Source organism: Crocodylus siamensis, chromosome 4 (genome assembly GCF_052110815.1).
Source record: "Crocodylus siamensis isolate JL-2025a chromosome 4, ASM5211081v1, whole genome shotgun sequence".
Classification (NCBI taxonomy): Eukaryota; Metazoa; Chordata; order Crocodylia; family Crocodylidae; genus Crocodylus; species Crocodylus siamensis.
Window position 1 is genome coordinate 22,979,638 of NC_143398.1, and position 19,616 is coordinate 22,999,253.

At 45.4% G+C, this 19,616-nt stretch overlaps 1 protein-coding gene and 1 long non-coding RNA gene across 5 annotated transcripts in view; one reads left to right on the forward strand and one right to left on the reverse strand.

Moving 5' to 3' along the window:
* FBXL13 (F-box and leucine rich repeat protein 13) overlaps window positions 1-18,354 on the reverse strand; it is a 195,991-nt gene extending 177,637 nt beyond the window's left edge. For all 3 annotated transcript variants that reach the window (XM_090041955.1, XM_090041954.1, XM_090041956.1), the window contains exons 1-2: window positions 17,416-18,354; window positions 4,113-4,216 (exon numbers count right to left, since the gene is read on the reverse strand). In XM_090041955.1, the coding sequence (XP_089898081.1) occupies window positions 4,113-4,216; window positions 17,416-17,745 (434 nt within the window). In that variant the 5' untranslated portion in view covers window positions 17,746-18,354. The remainder of the gene's footprint in view (window positions 1-4,112; window positions 4,217-17,415) is intronic.
* Window positions 1,067-18,481, forward strand: LOC149865545 (uncharacterized). 2 transcript variants are annotated; one of them, XR_016441726.1, is made up of 4 exons: window positions 1,067-2,138; window positions 2,962-3,351; window positions 4,175-4,228; window positions 18,348-18,481. It is a non-coding gene; the product is annotated as an uncharacterized LOC149865545 (long non-coding RNA). The 2 variants fall into 2 exon arrangements; XR_016441727.1 differs by lacking the exon at window positions 18,348-18,481 and adding an exon at window positions 5,036-12,205.
* Window positions 18,482-19,616: the final 1,135 nt, after the last annotated feature.

Below are 19,616 nucleotides of genomic sequence, written 5' to 3' on the forward strand. Positions count from 1 at the left end.
CAGCCTGCACCATGTTTGTGTCGGGCCATCTTGTCCTGCCAACACCATTAACTGTCCTACCCCTATCGTAACACTGTTCGAAACACTTAACATAATCCCAACCAATGACTCTCTTTCTCAGATTACACACTGTATCTATGTTCTCCGAGTTAATCTCACTACCATTCGAAATTACTCCCTTATAGAGCCAAAAATGCAACACAATGTGCGCATATTGTGTAGTATTCTTCATGCTTTATGGCTTCAGTGCCTAACCTATGATCCACTCTCTCCCAATAAAAGAAACCATCAGAACTGTCGTAATGTTAATGGTTCTAAACCCCTCTGGTTCGTACCAGAATCTCCGTTGCTCAGCCCAAATGAGAACATTAATTCCATACCTCGACATCGATTAATCTCCTGTACGAGCAAAAGTCCTTGTTCACTTTCCCTCCCAAATCCGAAGCCGGAAGTCCTTTATACAAATTTAGCCATTCCTTGTCTTTGGAGTCACTTTGAAAACTCCAATAACTTTACTAAATCGTTCAAAATCAACCCAACTCGATGCCATAACCCTGTCCCAAACGGACGCTTACCCCCTGGTTGGGTTTGGTTCAATCTCAAAACAAACGCTACCAGTATCTATCCCATTCTTACCCCAGGTGAAACTCTCACCCCTGTAACCTCATTATGGAGTTTGAAAGGACTTCAAATAAGTCGAAGAAAAAACCACACCGCTACACAAAAAAAATCTGATCTTTCCCGTGCAAAACGTGCTTCCCTTACGAGGGAACAAGGGGACTATGCCTGGACTCTGATGGATATCTGGGACAAAATCGGCTTCCGCTTTCCTATGTATGGTGCACAAGCTAATACGCTTAAAATTGTTCTTTTAACTGAAACTGTTGCCAACCTTACTAACCTAGTCACTGAAGGGTTTCAAAACATTGACGAGTCAATTAGAAAAGTACAAGCAGCGGTATATTACAATCAATTAGGCTTAGACTACCTTTTACTTGAACAAGGCGGTTTATGTACCTTATTTAACAATGACTCACACAGTTGCCTAAAATTTACTCCTCAAAATGGGGGTAATTTAACTCAAGTCCTAAGCAGTCTAGAAACACTTTCCACCCAACTTCGTGAAATGACCACAAAAAAGAAAAGTTGGCTAGATAACCTTTTCAATTGGTTTGGCTTTGACGTCTCCAAATGGTTGTTCCCCATACTTGTACCTATTTTGAGTATTTTTATTGTTATCTTAGTCGTGTTATGCATTTTTTCTTGCCTTTTTCATGTAATCAAGAAACGAATAACCACACTTTCTGCTTTTGTATACACACGCTTGCCAATTGTTTACGAGCTCGATGAGAAAGATAACCAATTCTAAACGATGTCACCAAAAGTTGCCATCGGCAAGGGGGCATGTCAAAGATTAAAGTCTTTGATTTCAGATGCTAATGGCAAAAGGTCAGAGACTAACACAACAACCTCTGTAATTGTAGTCTCACACTATTATTCTTTAGTTTGTAACAGTGCTGCATATACACACCCCTATCTGTGCCTCATTTCAAATTACTTGAATTCTCATACAAAAGAAAAAAACTGACCTTGACAAAGCACGAGAGATATCGGTACCCATGGTGACCAGATAAAAATTGAAACTACTTTAATGAAGTTGTAAAATTAAATATGCTATGCGCGCCATCCTGTGACCAAACAGAACCAGTATCACCCAAGTAAAAATAACCCCCCTTTTTTATGAAAACGGAGCAAACAAAGAAAGCACAAGTGCCAGCTCATTAATTATTTATAATTGGCGTATAGTAATTGGTCACCTGTGTCAGATAAAACTTTGAAAGAACTTCCGCCCAAAGCAGAGAACGGAGAACTGCATATACACTCGAGAAAAACAGATCGTGTACGAATATTTCTCTCCGCCTACGTTATCTTTTTGGCGTATCCCCGTTTATCTCTCTATCTCTGGTGTTATCTTTCTTATCAAGAGTTCCCGGTAATCTGCAAACTGCAAAAGCTTATATGAATCGCTCGGAAGCAACTGTCTTACCCACCCTGTAAATGCTGGGTAACATGATATCTGCATGCTGTAACTGAATAAATAAATCAACTCCACTGCCTGCGCTCTTGCCATCAAAAGCGTAAGTAAAATAAATCTTTTGTGAAACCATCATGCTGTGTTTAAATCATCCTGACTCCTGTTCACTGTTATCATCCACCTGCCCGGTCATAAATCCCCCTCCTCGCGCCAAGCCGGTCATGCCGACCCAGGCTCGCAGGTCAAGGGTGCACTGGCGTATGGGGCGCGACAGCACCATGTTCCTGATCACACCTGCCATGGCCAGAGCACATAGCTTCCTAGCAGGGCTGCTTCTGTTGTGGCTGCAGTCACCCAGGTACTGCTCAGCTATCCCCGCGTCCACCTCCAGCTGGAGGTGGGGGAAGCTAAGCAGAACTCAGGCAGATGCAGCCATCCTAGCAGACCATCCAGCAAGCACAGGTGGGAGCATGGTGTGGCAGGCTGTCCTAGGCAGAAGTGGGTGGGGCTCAGTCCCAGGCAGAGTACCATGGGGGCAGCCATGGGCTGGTTTTAATCAATTGGTGGGTGTCTGCCAACAAGCTGGTTTCAATCAGTTGGCAGGCCAGATCTGGCATGGAGTCCATATTTTGCTTGCCCCTAACATAAAATATGCATTATGGCAGGAGTGGGCAAAATGCGGCCCGAGGGCCAGATGCGGCCTGCCAGGCCATTCTATCTGGCTCATAAGGCCCCTAAAAAATGTAAAGAATTAATATTTATCTGTCCTGGGCTGCCTGTCATGTGGCCCTCGATGACTTGCCAAAACTCAGTAAGCGGCCCTCTGCCCAAAATAATTACCCACCCCTGTATTATGGTGATCCTGATGAATAAAAATAGCCATTTTCTCCCTTTACCCCACTTCCTGTCTTTCTCTACTCCACCAGGCTGAGAAAGGATTCTGGTTCTTGATGTTTTCCTACAATGTTGTGCCACAGGCTTGACTACTACATACATGAATGGATCTGTAGATCTGGAAAAGTTCCAACTTCTATAAAACACAACAGCCCATCTAGTTAACAATACAGGTAACTATGAGCGTATCAACTTACTACTCAACTGTCTGCACTGGTTCCCCTGAACTCAAGATTTCTGCTCTGAAATTCAAAGCCCTCTATAGAGACTCTCTTTGGGATGTTCAGAAATCATTTTCTCATGAATATGATCTCATATGAATGACAATGGAATAATGAAAATATTCACCTAAGGCTCATGAATGAAGAGAAAGAATTACCACAGACGCTGAACTTATATGACTGAATTAATCCACCAAAAAGGTAAGCCATAAGGCCTTATTATATATATAAAACTGGATGTAAAACTCATTGTGGCTGCCTCATATTAAGCTATTCAGATGCATACATTTTCTTTCACTCGCACACAGACTCACAAACTATAAACCAATCAAGCTATTTCTCCTACACACTAGCACAGAAGTAAGAGAGTAAGTGGGAAAGACACTCACACAAACCTCTATTATGATTTTTATTGTTTTTAAGTACTTGCAGGGCACTTATACACTATTGTGACAAGTTTTAAATATAATTATTTTTATATTTACATAGTCAGGACCAGTCCACCCTTTGATACTGATGTGAATGAAATTAAAACCTAAGACTGTTTTTCCTTACTGTCCTGTCTATATTTAGAAAGACATTGAAAGTAAGGCTATAATTCAACACAGGTACCTCAGCCGGTGTAAAACTATATAATTTCATTGACTTCAATGAAGCTGAGGATATGACTCAAATTGTTCATCTCAAAATTAAGAGTTTAATAAATATATGCTGCACAGAAATGTATTAGGTATAAATTACATTCTGCAGACATTTCATAGAGACAAAAAGAAAAATATACTGTATGTTTCAATATAAAATGTTAGTATTAATCCCAACCTATTTATAATATGTGCACCATTTATAGTTGTGGATGGGAGATATTTGTTTTGCAAGCTATGTATCAGCAGGTGGAGCATTACCATTTACACTAATTTCAATCTTTTGAACTAAATAACATATTCAGAATATTTGATACGTACCATAAAATACCATCTAATCCTTTTTCCATTATTTCTCTGATCTTTTCTTCTAAAAATTTAAGTGGATCTTCTGGACACATAATAAATATACCACATAGCAGAGCCTGCAAAAAAGAGTAAGTTAATAACTTTTCCATGTGTAAAACTAGTCATTAATAATACTAGAAAAAAATAGCTTTAACTAACAAACAACATATACTTTCCTTCTTTGTTCCTTTATGCTTTTGTTACTTTTATTCCATTTGTATTTTGAATGCCATTATATATGTATCAATATATTTCCATTGATTCATACATATCTATACATGGAAAACCTTTACCAATAGAAGAAAACAAAACATATGCATTTCTTAGGACCTTACTTCCAGAGATATCACACATTTTTAAAAGCATTATTAAATTATCACAAATAACCCTGTGAGGTAAAGTTGATATGGAATTAGGCCTCTCACCTTGAACAAATATTATATTCAACAAGTTTTCCCTTAATAACACAGGCAAATGAGAGACTCATAAGGAATCCTGTGCTTATCTGTATGACAAGAAACTGCTTGTTTAGACTAACTTTTCAAAGATTACACCAAACTTTGTGAACAAGCCGTAGTACACAAATAAGGTCAAATTCTTGCCACTGCATGCACACTGGAATATGCTAGAAAACCCTATAAAAGAAAGGAACATCAAACGTTCTCATTAAATAGCTCCCTCAAAACTGGAGACAGATTACCCTTCTGCACATACCCTAAGGTAGTCTGCTGTTAATACTTCCCCTGTCTCACAGTGAGAAATATAGTGCTTGTCATTAAGAAGATACCATTTGTCAGCAATATCACACAGGAGTATCTGAGATATCTAATTTTAAATGTAGGAAACACTTTGGTTAATTGTTTTTTTCTAATCCCTTCCCCCTTTTCCCAATGCAGGTAATGCCACTATTCTTCATATCATACAAGGTTGTAACTTGACTGCCACCTTTGATTAAACCTGCTATTCTCATCTAAACTTTGATACTATTTCCTACATAACATTTCTCAGGCCTGCCCTATGTTCCATGAGCACACCACCAAAAACTTCACTGAGGCCCTCATCAAGTTGCAGCCTGGTTATTGCAAACTTCTGTCTTTACTACTGCAATCCTGATACTTTCCAGTTCAGGGATGTCAAACATTCAGTTCACAGAACCATGCTGTCCAATGGGTTACTGGAAGTTGTGGGGCATGGCCTACCACAGAATTCAGGGCCCCCAGACCCCGATGGACATGGCCATTGGTGGCAGCCCCATGGACCTGCACTGCCACCAAAAGAAGACCCGCACCACCACAAACCCCTGGACCTGTGCTACCACCCCCAGAAATGTGCTGCCACCTGATCCTGGACCCAACACAGTTGCTGCAATCCCTATGAATCTAACCTGTAGAAGGCCCTGTGGTCCAGATCCAGACTGAGGTCCAAGGAGAGTTTTATGTCCTTGTTTTAATACACTAAAAATGCTACTGTTGATATTATCTTCCTGGATTGTTACTTAATTGCATCAACCCCCCTCCTATGCCTTTCTAGCTTTATCTTTACCATCAACATATCAAAAACATTTCTTGTTTTTATTTTCAAGGCCCATCTCACCTAGTTACTGCAGAAAGTTACCATGTCATTGACCACCTTTCGTCGGAGTGTCTATCCTACCCAGTAATCAGGTTCACAATCAAAGATTCTGCTAAAATGTTTCTTCTAGATTACCAATTATTCATGGGGGGGGGGATAGATGCTTACTTATCTTCTTTCACCATTCCTTAAGACTTGCTATTGTCACAAAATGCAGCCAGCTGAACAGAACTAGGCAGGTGATGAGCAGTTCCTCTTCACTTTCATTTTTCTTTGTTATTCTCCTAATTGGTGGTGCTCGACCTTTTGGCTATGCAAGCCAGAACAGTGCCATGAGACTGATCTTCAGGCTGGATCTCTCAGGGGGTCAGCACATGAGGTTGGGTCCAACACCATGTGGGCCCAAATTGGGCTCCATACCACCCCAGGACCATACACCAGATCTGGTGCACAGGGCCATTGAAATCTGGAAATTTGGCAGCAGGAGAGTGGCAATTAACTCTGCCACTGTTTCCCCACCACCAAATTTGCAGACCTGTGGGGAGCCCAACAGACCAGATGACACAGCTCTGTGGGCCAGATGTAGCCCATGGGCCAGGGGTTGAGCATCCTACCCTGAATAATAAAGAAACAAACAAACTATGTAAGTAACAAAAGGTAATAATCATCACCATTCCCGCTCCCAAACAATTTGTCTGCTAAACTCTCAACCTTGTAGATCAGGAACTGTGTCTTCATCTGCCCGCACCCAACACAACAGCACTTTGATTCTGACCTTTCTATATCAGTGGTGTCCAAGATTTTCCTCCTTTGGGTTGGACTGACAGAGCGCAGAGCATCCATGGACCAGATCTGGCCCCACAGGAAGGGAAGTAGGCTTGGCCTGGCCCTGATCCAGCAGCACGGGGAGAGGTGGTTGGCCTGGCCCCAATCCAACCATGTGGGAGCCCCATGGACCAGATGCCATGGCTCTGCAGGCCACATTTGGCCCATGGGCCAGAGGTTGAGCACCCTGGTCTATATCATTATAAAACAATAATGCTTAAAGCAGAAATAATCATGGCAGTTGTATATTGATTTGTAGCCATTAAATATTTCACAAGTACACAATTTATTAACCTGTCCAAACTGAAATAAGCTGTACCAGTGCAAATAGGATTGAATAAAAAATCACTATGCATTATAATCTCTCTTTAATCAATAAAAATAAACAACCATGAATTACTCCAATTTATACAGCTTGAATAATATATGGTAAAACAATGGACAAAATTATTCTAACTTTAGTGTCTATTTCACCTCACTAGAAAAACTGCAGCCTCCAAAATTCATCCAGATGACAATAACTGGGTAAACTAAACATCATAAACAAGGAATAAATCCATCGCAACTATAACATAAATAATGTCCTTTTAAGCAACAGCTAAATAAGCAGAGAATATAATGAATTTCTCCACATGAATTTTCAAATTAATCTTTCCTCAACAGGACTTCCAGGCTGTTCAAATACTCCCTCTGTTGGACTGAGCCCATATGTTCTGCTAAAAAAATTCTAATTTTCATAGTTTCATGCTCTATTTCCCACTCTCCTACTTCCCGAATATGCACACCTTTTTCCAATGGGATTTTAATAGCAAATGGGTACTACACGTGCAAAAAACTGACCAGAGGAAATTCAAAATATGCAACCAAACAGTGAACTCAGCCTAGCATAAATTTAGTTTATTTTGGAATTTCTTTATTTAAACAAAAAACAAAAAGCTGTATACGGACTAGGCTGTTAGGCCAAATTCTTAACATCACTTAGGTGAACAGTCCTGGATGATGATGGAACCCAAGACTCAAATAAGAACAATTCAGTCTAAATGGTACACAGCTTGATTAGTTCTGGTAACCTCCTCAAGATTCTCAGCAACATGGTGGAACCCTGTTATAGGAAATTGACTAGAGATCAATAAGGTTATAACCTGGGAAATGCATTATCCCTAATAATACTAAACAACTAAAATTAAATAAAAAGTCACAAACAAAATAATTACCTCTTATTAAGCTTAACATTCCCTTGGCTAATCAGATATTAAACAATTCAAAATTATAAATACAACAAAAATGTCAAATTAAAATCAAGTTAATACAGAAATAGGCTAATTCTTATGCAAACATTATCTATTTGGCTTGCAGAATCATTTCATCTGACCCACTGGTTGTCTAACAGGCTACTGGAAGTTACAGGACATGGTCTGCCACAGAATTCAGGGTTGCTGAATCCTAATGGACATGGACAACAATGGCAGCCACCCAGGCCCATATTGTCACCCAAGTGTAACCCTGCACCACCACCCACTCCAGCATATGTTCACTTACTGATCAAAAATTGTATGCACATTTATTTGTTCCTTTACATTTAGAGTGTTAATATGAATTAGGCAGGTCATCATCTGAACCTATAAAAAAAAAGATTATATACTTACAATCATTGAGTTGCTTACAAATTCTTGACCTATGACATTCTTTCAGATCCTTAGGAAGGTTAATAGCTCAGAAAGATAAATAACCAGTGACTGTTTTGCTGATGCTGAGGGATATTTTGTAAGGCATAAATGAAAGGTGCCTAATTCCTATTTACTTTCAGTAGGAGTTGCAGAGCCTAACTGTCACTTGTGCCTCTGAAAATCACTGAAATTTTAACCATTATCTATGGGGTCACCAAGCCAGGTTCCTCTCCCCATGCTGCTGGCTGGCAATTCCCCACACCTGCAGACTACAGCCTACAAGACTGCCCCTTTGGGCTAGGGACAGAAGTTACACATAAACTGGTTTAAGTAATCAGAAACTGGTTTAAACCTATAACAGAATAGAAGTTCTGTGCAAATAAACAAGTTTCAAAATGGCTGAAACTGGTTTACGAGAAACCTGGTTGAATGTAGTATTAGACTTAATTGATTTAGATCAAACTGGTTTATGAAAATTCTGTCCCAAACCTATTTCTAGTTCAAGTTAAATCAAAGTCCCCTAGCATCCCAGCATTTCGCAGCACTGGGCTGGGCTGGGATGTCCGCTCCAGAGACCTGGGTTGGCCTGCCCCTCTGCTCCCTAGCTGGAGCAGTGAGGGCTGGCTCACTGGGCAGCTCACTGGCCCCCCCAGGGAAACCCCTGCTGGTGTCTGGGGCCATGGATAGGGGTTAAACTTCCCTTCCCCCAAGTACAGAGCTAAGCTGCACTGCATTGCCCTGCTTAGTGCTGGCTGCAACTGTGGACTACAAATCCCAGAGGCATCTGAAAGCAGGAATAAGTGATAAGCAACCCTGCAGAATCCTGCTGCTCTCAATCTGGATTGCAAATCCCAGAGACCCTGGGGGCAGCAGGAAGAGGAAGTGAACACACACCCCATGCTGGCTACATGCCAGAGAGCCATGCTCTAGCACCCCCCAGCTTCTGGCTTGAGCCACTGCAGGCATGTGGCTGCCTTTTCTGAATCAAAGATGAATCCATGTATTTGCTTATTGGTTCAGTCTTTGCAGCTTAAACTAACCTGAAAAAAACTGAATCAATTCAGATTTGAGCATTTTGACTGTCTGTACTTAGCCCTGGAGTTTAGCCACAACTGTGAAAATGGAATAAGTATTGCGAAATTGCTCATTCTTCAAGATTTCTATCTGTACTTGTTTCACTAAATCAAAAAAAAAAGAACTTTGATGGAGACTTCCCCAATGTATCTGAGAGAAAAACAGGACTCTAAGATAGTTTACATTCTGAGGGCTTCTCATGTGGTTTGGGCAGATCAAGGCTCCTGTGATGAGGGAGAGAGTGGGCTGGGGCAGGCGCTGCCCAGCCTGGGGGGGGTGGGAACCAGACTGAGACATGAGCAGCTCATCCAGAGGGGTGGGGAGGAGAGGAGAGGGAGCAGCTCCTGCTGCTGCACACAACCCTGGGGGGAAACTCGGGGGCATGTACCGCCAGATCTGTGTATGGGGCAAAGGCGAACTGCTGGGCTTTTCCCAGTGCACGGGGCTGGGCTGGGGCTATGCTTGAAGTGAGTGGCAGTGGTATGCAGCCCTCTCCTCCCAGCACCACTGCCACCCACTCCAAGCGCAGCCCCAGCCCTGCCCCGCCCTGTGCTGGGAAGAGTCTGGCACCAGCCCTGGCCCTGAGTGCACAGCAGCAGCCCGCCCTCACGCCACACACAGATCCAGGGGGCACACACCCTCCATGCCTCCCCCAGGGGTCCGTGCAAAGGCAAGAGCTGTCCCCTCTTCCCATCCCTCCCCCAGACAAGCCAATCACGGCTCTGTCTGCTGCCCCACCCCACTGGCTAGGCAGTGTCTGCCCCAGCCCCACTCCCTCCCTCACCACAGAAGCCTCAATCTTCACCCCTGTAACCTTGTCCTCTCCCTGCCCCGTCCCCCACACAGACTTACCAGCCAGACTCTGTTCTCCAAGCTGCTGGGCTGGCCTCATGCATGCTGCGGCTGCACACATACACGTGGCATTTATCAGTGACATTACTGGTCACATCAACCAACAAAAGCTGATTGTCGATAATGCCAATTTTCCTTTTATTGGTGCCGATATGATATGGATCGATGTGTCGGTGCACCTCTATTATTTAGTTAGTTTATAAAGATGCATATCTACCTTGCCTTCTTTTAAAACAACAGCAGCAATACACATACCTTGACATACTATCTTAGCAGTTAGTGCACTTAAACAGGAAGTAGGATATTTGAGTTCAATATCCTACTCAGCTCAAGTGGAATCAAATCCACAGACACTTCCTACCAAGACAGCACCCTAACCAGCAGACTACAGGCAAGTTGGGTTTACCTTCCAGCTCTTCTGTTGAGGCTATACAACTGTTCAAAAAGGAATGCAAGATTCATTGGATTAGAAGGGAAGCACAAAAGGAGCATGACTGTGAGCTGATGGTTAGGGTATTCCTCTAAAAGGAGGAATCTGTGAGGCTTTAGTCTCTAATCCCAAGATTGCTTTATACATTTTACATAAAAAATGTAATTGAATAAAAGGATAAGTAATCCTGGAAGTATACACCATAATCCTGACTCAGGCATCTTGGAGCTCATTTATACCAGGTCAGAAGTGGGTCTGTGAAGGATGGTACTGAGCATATTCAGCGTTTCTCATCCCATGGGTTGTGACCCAAAAGTAGGTTGCAAAAATATATAAAAGGGTCACAAACAAATTTTAGAAATAGATTCTCCGTTAAAAGAGAAAAATGTGGGAAACCACATTTTCCCTTGCAGGCTGACAGAGTTCCAGGGCGCCCTCCCCACCCCACACTCTGGTGGGCAGGGGGCAGCAGGTTAGGAGTGAGGGGCACTGGGTCAGGACTGGCCATTGATGTTTACAAATGGGTCCTGGTACAAAAAAAGTTAAGAACAATTGCTCCAGAGCAGGGGTTTTCAACCTTCAGAATCACTGTGCCACCCTCCACCCCAATGGCCAGACATGGAGCAGTGTACCCCCAGCCGCCAAGCGGGGGGGGTGGGGAGTGGTTCGTGGCCGGACACGAGTGGGGAGGGGTGTGGTACGCAGCCAGATGTGGAATGAAGGCAGCTGCTATGTGCGAGCTTCTCCCACCCCCTGCATCCAGCTGGGTGGGTGGCACCTGTGCGGCAGCGTAGGATAGTGCTTGGTGGTGCTCTGTCCCCACCTGCATACCCCCGAGGGCCTTCTCAAGTACTCCCAGGCATATGCATACCCACAGTTGACAACCCCTGCTCTAGAGCAGAGGTTTCCAACCTGTTGTCCATGTGCCTTTGTGACTGTGTCTAAGGAGTCTGAAGAAGATGACCATACTCAATCAAAAGTATGTGAATACCAGTGCTGTGCAAAATGTTTGCGTCTGTTTCATTTAGTTTTGGAATGGGGCATTTCAACGGTCAAAACACTGAATCCAAAACAAAACACAGGGCTCTGAAACGTTTTGGAAATTTTCGGAGCTGTTTCAGAGGCGGGCTTGCAGGGAAAGAGGGAGGGGGAGGACTGGTCTGATATTGACATCTGTAGCTGGCCAATGACAACAATTTTTCCTTGACATCCCTTCCAATCCCAGTGCTGGAGAATTGAACTGGGAGCTGTGGAATCAAACCTGGAGCTAAGGGAATATTCAGGACCCTGAGCATTCCCCCCAGTTCCTGGTTCAATTTCCCCAGCTCTTTCCTGAGGGGTGCGGGCCCCCAGATGACGCAGTATGGCAGCAGACTGCCACTGCCAGCTGGTGATAGCAGCAGCTCTGAGTTATTTCCCCAGCTGGCAGCAGCAAGCTGCTGAAATCCTGTATAGATCTGGGGACCACACCCCCTGGGAAGAGCTGGGGGAATGATCAGAGAGCTGGGGAATCAAACCAGGAGCTCCAGCTGACAGGTGGATCAGCCCCAGCTCTGGGACAGCGCACAGCGCCCTGCCAAGCTACACTGTACCAGCATGATGGTGCGGGTGCCAGGTGGGGGGATGCAATCCCCATTGGCCTGAGCTGTACCGAGGTACTCTGCCATGAGCCCTCAGAGGTTCCAAGAGCCAATGAATGAGGGGCATTTTTTTTTTAAAGCTCTGCAGTCACCAGCTGTGAAGCATGTGGATGACAGCATGTTGCTGCTGCTGCCTGGGGCCAGCGCCAGCACCCAAGTCTGCCTGGAGCAGCCCGCACCAAGTACCAGGAAGAACCCAGTGCTGGCACTGGCCGCAGGCCCCAGTTGGCAGCAGCAACATGCTGTCATCCCGCTTGCAGATCCGGGGGCCTGCACCCACTGGGAGGTCTGCGGGGTTGTGCCAGACTCCTCCCGGGGGGAACGGGCCCCCGGATCTGTGCATGGGATGACAGCATGCTGCCACTGCCATCAAGTGATACTAGTTTTACTTTGAACAGTTTGTGGTACAGTTTCCCAGAAACCCCTGCACCTATCTCCTTGAAACCTGGCACGCATCATGGCCTCAGCAGGGGCTACTATCCCTGAAGTTTTCATCCTGCTCTGCCTTCACACTCACACATCATGAGTTTTGCTTTCAACAGTTTGAGGTGCAGTTTCCCAGAAACCCCTGCACCTATCTCCTTGATCGGCTGCAGGCTTCATGGCCGCAGAAGCGGCTAGCATTCCTGCAAGTTTCATCTGAATCAGGCAAAAAATTACGAAGTTTTAGGTAGTTTTGTGATTCCCCATTATAGCCTATAGCCAAAACACTAAAACACCGTAGAAATTCCGAAACAGCTCTGAAACAAGTTTGGGCCAAAATGAAATGGGACAGTGATATGAAACACCGAAACGAATCACTATCCCTCCAAAACGCTAAATCCGAAACAAAACAAAACACAGCCATTTTGGACAGCCCTACGAAACACAGAAACGAAACACTGTCCCTCCTAAATTTCATAGACATTAGGGCTGGAAGGGACCTCGGGAGATCATCGAGTCCAGCCCCCTGCCCAACGGGCAGGAAGTCAGCTGGGGTCATAGGATCCCAGCAAGATATGCTGAATCTGAAACCAAAACGAAATGCAGGCTTTTCATACAGCCCTAGTGAATGCCCACACATACAATTCAAAGGGGTCTACACCTTCTTTTGAAATTTCCAAAGGGGTCTGCACCTCCATTCCAAAATTTTTAGGAGTCAGCAAATGAAAAAAGGTTGAAAACCACTGCTCTAGAACCAGAAGTTTGCCTGTGAGGCTGCTCTGGTCTCATTCCCTAAGGCTACTTTGAGATCCAGCAGAGACTTAGTATTTGAGAAGAGGCATTGGGAGTGAGTCTGAAGCATCCCCACAACCAAACTTTTCTGACTTTGGAGTGTATCAGCAGGCTATAGTGCAGGGGTGGGCAATTATTTCATCTGAAGGGCCACTTAATGAGTTTTGATGAGCTGTTGAGGGCAACACACACAAAATCTTTTAGCAGATATAATTTTAACAAATTATAGATAAAAAGCAAATCATACACTAAAAATAAAATATCTACTGTATATTTTAATTTTATTTCATAGGACTTAGGTCCCACTTCATTCAGAAGCTAGGTACCTAGCTATCCAGACTAGGGCAGTTCTGGCTAAGTACTGAAGCTGATATCTAGAGAGGTAGAGATTTTTCAGACCAAGCACTGAAGTGTCTAGGACGTCTAAACACCTTTAGGAATAAGTGGCTGCAAAGTAGGGACTTCTGTGGATTGCAATTGTGGACTTAAGAGCCTACATCCTGTTTTAGGCACCTAGTCCTTTTTTTATTCTGGCCCAGTCTTTGCACGAAAGTCTTACACTCAAAGGGCACAATCCCATAAGCAAATATGCATATGCCTAATATTAATACTATGAGTAAATAGGACTACCCTTTTCAATGAGGGTAAGTGTTGCATAATCAGGGTTTTCTTACGAGCACAGCACAAGAGTGAGTCTCAAGAGATTTGAAGTAGAGGGCAGTGTCTCCCTAGATCAGATCTTGGATGGTGCCTTAAACATAAAATGTATCATTTGGACCTAATCACTCTGAGCATGTTTTGACTTGTAGAATCCTTATTTTGCAAACGCTTATGTAGCGGGTTACTTTACAACCGTGAGTAGTTTGTTAGCTCATAGTTGAGCACCTGCATAAGTATTTGCAGCATGGGGCTTATATTGTAAATTCCTTGGGGTAGAATTAATACCATCTTGTTTGTGGGGTGCCAAGCACAATTTTGTTACTTTGTAAATATGCCATAAGCAATAATAGAATATAACAAAAAAAAGAATAAGAAATAGCAGTAAACTATTTCCTTTGAAACTGAACTCAAACCTATTTATTTTTTTAGTTTGCTAATTAAATTGTATGTAATAACTGTTATTTTAAGACTATTTATAAAATTTGTTTGGAAGTTTTAACATTAAATGTGGTTTGAACTATTTTTAAAGTATTTATTCAAGAGTATCATCTTATCAAGATTCAGCTTATTTTTTTTCTGAGTTTAAGGAATCAAGCATATCACCAAGTAAAGCGTAGAAGGACTGGGGGACATGGGCGATTAGTGCCACCCTAGTCATGGGGGGCACGTGCCCCACCAGTGACCAGTCAGCGACCGGAGGAAGGGGTCTAATAAATACCCACCCCCCTGCCCATTGCCTAAGCGGGGAGCGCAGCTGGTCAGGGGTGCATCAGTGCTCTGAGGGGATGTATGTGCACCCCTGATACTTTACCACTGTTGGGGGAGGTGCTGCTCTACAGCTATTTTTACTGGTTTAAAACCTCTTTATTAATGTTGGAAATTCAGGATGCAATAACTGGCTACAAGTTGGGTCTATTTTTGGCAGTTTATTTGTACACAGTGTCCTAATTTGTTACTATTAAGGAAACTGATATATGACTTCTGCATAGTTTCAACTGAACTTCAAAAGGCAAAAACTGGCTGAGGGAAGAGAAGGGATGGGAGGATCAGATAACAATCCAAAAGCCAAAAGTGTGTATTTATTTTATTATCCCTGGAGCACTTGTGACTTCAAGTAAGCCATGTCTCCCCTATGCTCCTTAGCACCATGGCATGCAATTCTACTCACTAGCTCAGCAGTTTAACAAATCTTGAAACCCCTTTTGACACTGTGGTTGACCAACATATGGCCTAGCAAATTAAAATTTGCCATAGTCATCTCTGATATAATTATTAATATTATAATTATTTGATGTAATTATTGGCTGTGTGACAATTACAACATGCGGTACTGCAACTTGAGGACAGTGCTCTGCTACCCTGCACGCTATAGTCTTCTACCTGAAGTTTCAAAAAACAACTTTTCTACCATTTAAGACAAAGGAGGCTGCAATCTTCTCTGTTTTGTGCTCAGGGTCAGGTTAATCACCATAACTGGGGTCAGGAAGGAATTTTAAGCCATAGACACCTTGGTACCAACTGTGGGAAGTTTTACCTTCCTCTGGCGGCGGCAGGGGAGGTGAGGCCTCTTCCTGGAATCTTTTGAATGTCCAGTAACAATCTTTTAGGCTAAGTACAGACATTCGGGGAAGTTAAATCATTTCAAAATGACTACCTGATATTGGGTAAGTCAAGATGGGAGGCCAACAGCAGGTTGGGGCTCCAACAGACTCAGGAGGATCAGGAATCCACTGGGGAATGGCGGGGAGGTGCAACTCATGAGAGGTGGAGGGGACAGGCACAAGCTGCGGGTGAGGTGGAAGGGGCAGGAGCAACCCTCAAGGGGTGAGAGGCCAGGGCTTGACCCATGGGTAGGGAGGGGTCAGGCACAATCCATAGGGTTTTGCTGGGGTCCACAAGTGTCTGAAGAGATCAGGGAGGTCCATGAACGACTGGTACCTCTTGAGACTGGGGGGGCACCATTTGTGGTCGGCAGCAAGTAGCGAGCGGGGAGTGCCGCAGACGCCAGCAGCAGTGTCGGTGGAGGGGGGGATGGCAAACATCGAGCGGGGACCAGTTGCATACGCTGCTGGCAGCAGTGGTGGTGAGGGGGGGCGACTGATGAGCAGGACTGGTCACAGAAGCCGGCAGCAGTGGGGAACAGTTGGTGAGCAGCGACTGCCTGCAGACACCGGCGACAGCTGATCTCAGTACTCCTCACTGCCCACCCCATGCCCTCCCTAAGCGTTTCGTATGCCAAGGTCCATAGGGGGATCGGGCTTTTAGTCCCCTGATTCCCCCAGCTAACCTACACCTCCAGCCCTCCAGCCCCTTCCCCCACCTTACTTACTTGCTTGGCTCTGATAGCAGCAAACACTGGTAAAAGCAGCTATACCTGGAGCAGTTGTGGGATGGGGGTTGAGACGGATGGCTGGTGGGTGGGGTGAGAAACAAGGGGCCAGGAGGGCAAAAAATAGCCCAGCACAAGTGTGGGGGGAGGGGTGTGAAAAGAGCAGCACCAGGGCAGGGGGCCCGCAGGCCCGGGCCATGCAGGGAAAGCGTACACAAGTTCCATGCACTGGTTTGACTTAAATCGAACAAGTTTGATACTACATAGATCCAGGCTTATCGTAAACCAGGCTCTGCAGTTGTTAGATTGGTTTGGGTGCATGAAACTTCTGTACAGTTCCAGGTTCAGACTGATTGCCAGTCACCAAGTCGGCACCAGGACAAGCTCAGTTTAAATCGGGTGGCCATGTTGAACCCCATTTAACCGTCACAGAAGTCTGTACTCAGCCTGGTCCCCCTGCTTTACTTGAGGCAAGGTAGGTTGCAAGGTCTTTTGTCCGGGTTGACGGCAGCTTTATAGCGAGTTTTGATTCAGGATTGTATAGGGGCCAGCGCTGCTCACCTGCGGGTACAGCTTGACTACCAAGGGGGCTTAGTGCAGGGGTGTCTGCGGCGCGGGCTGGTGGAGTTCTGTCAGCCTGCTCACCAGAAATTTGGCAGAGGGGTGACGCCAGCTGACTTCCCGCCCTTTAGGCGGGGAGCTGGGCCCGACGATGTCGCGAGGTCCCTTCTGGCCCTAACGTCTGCGACATCTACTAAATACGTGGCTGCGACTCTACGAGAGGTGGCGACTCCTGCTCCCGCCCCCCGTGCAGACAGGTGAGCGTGACACCCCGGGCCCGGCGGGGATGCTTGTGGGTCGGCCTCCGCCGCCCCAGGCCACGGCAGCGCTTGTGTGTGAGCAGGGCAGGACTCCCGGCCGGGGCAGAGGCCTCTGGACTCGCTGATCCGGAGACAGGGGCCGGGCCGGGGCCTCCCCCGCCCTGGAGCGGGGCCCTCCCGTCGGGCCGTACCTCGTAGACGTCGGGCAGCCCGTGGCGCTGGAAGTATCTGCGGAGCGCGGGGTCGGCGCCGCGCAAGGACGACATGGCCGGGCCGGGCAGGGCCCTCAGCGCTGCCACCCGTTGCCCGGCAACGCGCCCCAATCGCACGCTGCAGCCCCCGCCCCTCGGGCCCCGCCCCCCGGAGCTCAGCACACGGCCCCGCCGCCGCAGCCCACCGGACCGGGGCCCACCGCCCGCCGCCCGCCGCCGCCTCCCTTCACATCCAGCGCCCCTGAGCGAGGAGAAGCCGGGCAGGGATTGTCCCGCCGCCACAGCAGAGTCGCGTGGCAAACCTCCCATCTTTGGTCGCCCCTGGGCAGAAGGGATGACCTCCCGCAGGAGCGGGCGGGGCCGTGGGCGGCCAGAGACGTGGGGAGCGCTGCCGCGGGCTGTGGATGCTGCAGCCTTTCACAAACGCTGAGGAAAGAAAGCGGGAGTCTCCTCAGGGCTCTGACCTGGACTCCCGTGACCTTGGGCGACCTTTACTCATGGAAGGATTTGTTGACCTTCTCAGGCTCTGGCCATTAAGTTTAATGTCTCTTGTTTTCCCATCTGTAAAATGGAGATGCACTGTCAAGCTAATAGGGATATAGGGAGGCTTCACTAATAGTCGCAAAGCACCATCCATAATGCAAAGGGGTAGGATCTGATTTGTTCATATGCTATATACTTTTTTAAATTATTTATTTTCCTTATTTTTTACAAAATGGACAAGTACAAAACAAACAAACAAGCAGCTGCTTAGTGGAATTTTTTTGATTTGATTGCAATATGCTTGTGACAAACTCTTGCCTGCCCTGTTACAGTATGGAAGTAGATGTTGTTATTAATAAGCCCTACTTTGAGAAATTAATATAATATTGATTTCATTGTAATTTTTTTTTTTTTTTTTTGCTATCTAGGAGTCCTGCTGACTGACCAGAACCTGTATGCTGGGCAGTGTACAAATGCAACACAAAAAGATGGTCCCAAAGTGTTTACAACCTAATGAGGAAACGGTTGGACTGCACATGAAGAGTTCACAGATGTGAATCATGCCACTTTCTCCAACACTTTTAAAAATGTCATCAGTAAAACACACCTGAAAAAAATCAGAGTACTTGAATACGTCACTTTGACTATAAATTAAGAGAAAGATTTATTATCTGTATCTTTAGCATATTGTAAATCTGTCCTTAACAGATTTTTTAAAGTCCCTTGACAATGTGTGTTTATATACGTATTTTCCAAAAGGACTAGATTCCTTTAAAAGCATTCATCTAGCCAGTTCACTTATTAAAAGTCTCTTCTCCTGTATCTTTCTTGCCCACTGTTTTGTTAGGTATTTATGTAATTAAATTAAATAAAATTAAATAAAGGGGGGAAAGGGGGAAATCGGTAAAATAAACAGGTTGTTTACCTCCTCCCTCTTCTTGTTCCCTGTTAGTTGTTGGATGTCATGGGTTTTGTGTCAAAAAATAGTGATACCTTCCATGTTTCAGGGGTGTTGGTTATAGCTGCATATAGCCACACACCATTAGTTTTGACATACCATCATAAGCAGCATGTGCCCCCAGCGGCTGGGGGGGCACAGCTGCACTGGCAGAGACAGGAGTGGAGCAGTGGTGAGTGGGGAGCTCCCACTGATGCCACCAGCGCTGCCGGCGGTGGGGGGGTGGCAAGCACCAACCATGGGTTGGTGACCACCTGCAGGTGCCACTGGCAGTATTGACAGTGGCCAGGGGTGATCATGGACCACTTGGGGGTGCACCGCCACGCACCCCCTACGCATTGCCTCTGCATACCATCCTTCCCTGCATGGGGATATGAAAAATCCTTGAACAATTGCAACCCATACTAGAAGAAGACCCAACTCTTAAAAAGATATTTCCAGAACCACCCATCCTAGCTTTTAAACAGACATCGAACCTCATCAACCTCATCACCTGAAGCAAACACCTATGGCCCAAAGCACACCAAATGGATCCAGACCATGCCTAGACAAGAAATGTAAAACCTGCCAATGCATCTCCACCCCTCGCACAATAAACTATACTCCACAACAGAACTATCACCGTTCCTGGATCTTACCCCTGCACGTTCAGAAAAATAATACCTCTCATCCAATGCACTGACTGTCCTGATGAAAATACATACAAGAAACCAAACAACAACCGTGTACCAGAATGAAT